Genomic DNA, 4194 nt, shown 5'->3' on the forward strand with positions numbered 1-4194 from the left:
CACTGGTGAGAAGGTCTCATGGTAATCTAGACCTTCCTGTTGTGTATAGCCCTTAGCCATAAGTCTTGCTTTAAACCTTTCTATCTCTCCATTTGCCTTGTATTTGATTTTGTACATCCACTTAGAGCTAATAGCTTTCTTACCACAGGGTAAGTTTACTATTTCCCAAGTGTTGTTATCTTCTAGGGCCTTGATCTCGTTCTGCATAGCTTCAACCTACCTAGTATCTTGTGAAGCTTCTAAAAAGGAAACTGGTTCTAATTCTGTTGAAAAGTCTGTTAAATAGGCTTGATAATGGGTTGGAAGATAATCGTATGACACATATTGGGAGATGGGATAGGAACTATGTCCTGATGGTTTCCTAGTAGTAACATAACCCTTTAGCCAGATAGCAGGTTTGACCCCTCTAGCTGATCTCCTAAGTCCAGTTGGTGGTGCAATTTGCATCACAGAAGGTTCTGCACCATGTGCTGTTTGATGCAACTGACCATTGAACTGAGTCATTGAGGGATCTGCAACAGACTCTGGCAGTGCATGATGCATTTGATCATGTGTCCCATGTTCTATCATCTCCCCTGATTCAAGAGCTGAATTTCCAATTTCTAGAATGACTTCATATTCCTGGGATGGTTCAGCTTGATCAGTATTGTGGTCACTAGCATAATCAGGTGACTCAGGTGGCATAACCATGTTATTTCCTTCTATCATTCCAGCTTTGTCTGTGGTATCACCATGCTGAATACTAGAATTGATAGTGTATGTGGTTTTAAGAAGAAACAGATCCTTCTGTTCCATATGATCAGTCTTGAAAGGAAATATGTTTTCTCTAAAGCTGACATATCTACTAACAAGGAAGGTGTTAGTATATAAATCAAAAAACTTGTAGCCTTTTTGAGTCTCTGAGTACCCTATGAAGACATTCCTTCTTGCTCTTGGGGCAAACTTGTCACCTCTAGGTAGTGTGCTTACATAGCACAAACAACTAAACACCCTTAAATGATCAATTTTTGGTAGCTTCTTATACATCATTTCAAAGGGGGATTTGCCTTCCAAAACCTCTGAAGGCAACTTATTGATCAAGTACACAACAGTCTTCACACAGTCTCCCCAGAACTTCACTGGCATACCACTTTGAAATCTTAAAGCCCTTGCCATCTCCAGAATGTATCTATGGTTCCTCTCCACAACACTATTTTGTTGTGGAGTATATGGACAACTGCTTTGGTGCACAATACCAAGTGATGCAAACAGATCATTGCACTGAGTATTGAAGAACTCTGTGTCATTATCTGATCTTATAGTTTTAATCATATTGTTAAACTGGTTCTTAACCAAGGTAAAGAAGTCTTTTAACACCACTATTACTTCACTCTTTGAATGCAACAAGCAAATCTAAGTATATTGACTAAAGTCATCAACTATTGTCACAAAATAACGCTTCATGTCATAAGTTGGAACCTTATATGGGCCCCACACACCAGCATGCACAAGTTGAAAGATACTACTAGACTTACTGCTACTATTTGGAAATTTAAGTCTATTTTTTTTAGCTAGTGGACAAACTTTACATGTTTTGTGCAAGCTTGCATCAATTTTATTCTTCAGCTCCTCCAGTTGTTGTAAAGTGCTTAGTGGTGCATGTCCTAATCTTTGATGCCACAATGTAGTATCTACTGTCTCCCCTTTAAAAGTTCCAGTTGCTACCACTCCTTCCCTTCTTATTATGTAGAATCCACTGTCTTCCTTACCAATCCCCAACACCTTGCCATTTTAGAGCCCCTGAAACACACAGAAATCAGGGTAGAAGGTAGCTAAGCAACACAATTATTTAGTTAGCTTGGATACTGAAAGCAGATTGAACTTAAAATCTGGCACATGTAACACATTTGTTATCTTTTGTTTTCCCAGAATGAATGCATCTCCTGAGTGTGTGATCTTTTACTTGTCTCTTGTAGGTATCTCTACTCCATAGTTGTTTTCTCCTTCAATTTCTTTAAGACTTTCTAACACTTCTTTGCAGAATGTTATGCGGTGTGTTGCACCTGTATTTATTATCCAATCATATACCCTACCATTGGACACATTAGATAGCAATGACACTATACCTGCCATGTTTGATGAACTTGTTGCAGCAACAGATCTTTCTTCTATAGAGGACTTGGTCAACAAATTGACTAAGTCTTTGTAGTGCTTCTATGTCATGAAGCTTCCTGGAAACTGCACTTTGACATCTGTTCCTCCTTCTGCATCCACACTATTGGCATAAGGTTTACTCTTAAAATAATCTGGATACCCTATTATTTTGTAACAATTTTCCTTTAGATGGCCTTTATACCCACAATGTTTGCAAATTAGGCCTGGTTTATTTCCTTTGAACATCTGTCCTTTGCTTGCTAACATAGTCAGAGGATCCTTATTTGTTTCAACAACTCCTAATGCTCTTTGACTTTCCTCTTGTACTGCAGCTGAATATGCCTGATTTACAGTAGGTACTGGCCTTCTCTGCAAAATGTTGCTTCTTATCTGGCCATAACTCTCATTCATCCCCATAAGGAACCGCAGTAGCCTCTGTCTCACCATATGATCGACATATGGCCTTGACTCCTCACAATCACACGAGGATAAAGGTGATAGTATGTCTAATTCATCCCACGAATCTTTCATCTTTGAAAAATAGGAAGTAACTGAGTTTGTACCTTGCCTAAGTGTTGCAATTTCAGTCCAAAGTTGATAGATCCTGGTCAAATTATCTTTGTCGAACCTCTTCTTGAACCCATCCCAAACTTTCCTTGCACTCGCAACATACATAATACTCGGTACCAATTCGCTTGATACTGTGCTAATGAGCCATGATAATACTACCGCGTTATACTTATCCCATTGTGCAGCTAACTCGCCTCTATAAGAGCTCTTAAGGCAAGTGTCATCCACAAACCCTAGCTTGTTTTTCACCAAGAGTGCAACTTTCATCGCCCTACTCCATAGCGTATAGTTCTCTGGCCCTGTGAGCTTTAGCGATATCAGTGCTGCTCCAGGCATGTCAGAATCTCGAAGGAATAGAGGATGGTTATGAGGCAATTGATCAACCTCAGTGTCCGCCATTGTTGAGCTACAAATTCTCAGAAACGAGCTGCAGATCTACACAATTACAGCGATTGTTGCTCTGATACTATGTGAATTTGCACTATCTAAGAAGAGAAATTACCAATTGACAGTAATTTGTATGTGATTTGTAGAGAGAGAAAGTTAGAGAGAAGGGAGAGAAGAACTCGTGTTCATTTCATTATTTTCTGTTAACACTATTAGAGCACTAACAACCTTTTTAACAACCTAACTTCCCTTCTTCTAATATACTACAATTTTATCCTCTAAGTCTTACTAATTATACATAGGTACCTATCTTTTATCACAAAAGTAACCATAGGCTACATGTAGCCTTTCTGAATAGCCTTCAAGATATCAACTTTTGGCTGTATGTCATTATCTTTAAAGACTTGGTCAAATGGAATTTTGTTTGCAAGGAATTGGATTAAACCCATGCAAGAGATTTCATAGTCAAATTAGTGACTTTGGGCATATAGTGTCGTTATTTCATAGCCAACCTAATCAGATACAAGCACAACTAGACGCTGCAACCTATTCCAATTCCAATATGGACTTAGAAATTCCACCGCCCTTAACAAATTAAGTTCCTCTAGGAATCCGACTACAATAATCATCCTACATCGAAATATAGATTCTTGATAGCCGCCTTTTGACACCTATAAATACCGTATATTGTTTATTCTCTTAGCATCACTTTCAGCTTTTGCAAACCACTTTTGAGTATACTTTTGACGACTTGGAAGCATTGATGCGAAGTTAATTTCTTCGTCTTTTCTTATCCTTTCTTTATTCTATCATCTTTTTTTGTAGGTCAAAGAAGAAGGATATATTCTTGTCTAACGAGATAATCCACGCACGAAGACGGCTAATCTTAGGATGTAAAGAGATGGATACTCATCCCCGCTTGAATATCGGTGGAATAATCTTTGGACGCAAAGGAATGCAACTCATCCCCGTCCGAAAATTGGTGGGATAATCTTTGGGTGCAAAGGGATGGCAATTCATCTCCATCCGAAAATCAGTGGGATGATCTTCGGGCACAAAGAGATGGCAACTCATCCCCTTCCAAAAATCGGTGGGATAATCTTT

At 38.8% G+C, this 4194-nt stretch overlaps 1 protein-coding gene across 1 annotated transcript; it reads right to left on the reverse strand.

Moving 5' to 3' along the window:
* Positions 1-2193: 2193 nt before the first annotated feature.
* LOC138892739 (uncharacterized) lies at positions 2194-3102 on the reverse strand. Its single transcript, XM_070176475.1, has one exon. It carries the CDS (start codon positions 3100-3102, stop codon positions 2194-2196), a length of 909 nt encoding a protein of 302 aa, XP_070032576.1.
* Between the last annotated feature and the right edge of the window lie 1092 nt (positions 3103-4194).

This window comes from Nicotiana tomentosiformis, chromosome 5 (genome assembly GCF_000390325.3).
Source record: "Nicotiana tomentosiformis chromosome 5, ASM39032v3, whole genome shotgun sequence".
NCBI classification, from domain to species: domain Eukaryota; kingdom Viridiplantae; phylum Streptophyta; class Magnoliopsida; order Solanales; family Solanaceae; genus Nicotiana; species Nicotiana tomentosiformis.

What these genes read in the sequence shown, in the direction of transcription:
- LOC138892739 (XM_070176475.1), bottom strand. Translation starts at nt 3,102, where the DNA reads ATGGCGGACACTGAGGTTGATCAATTGCCTCATAACCATCCTCTATTC.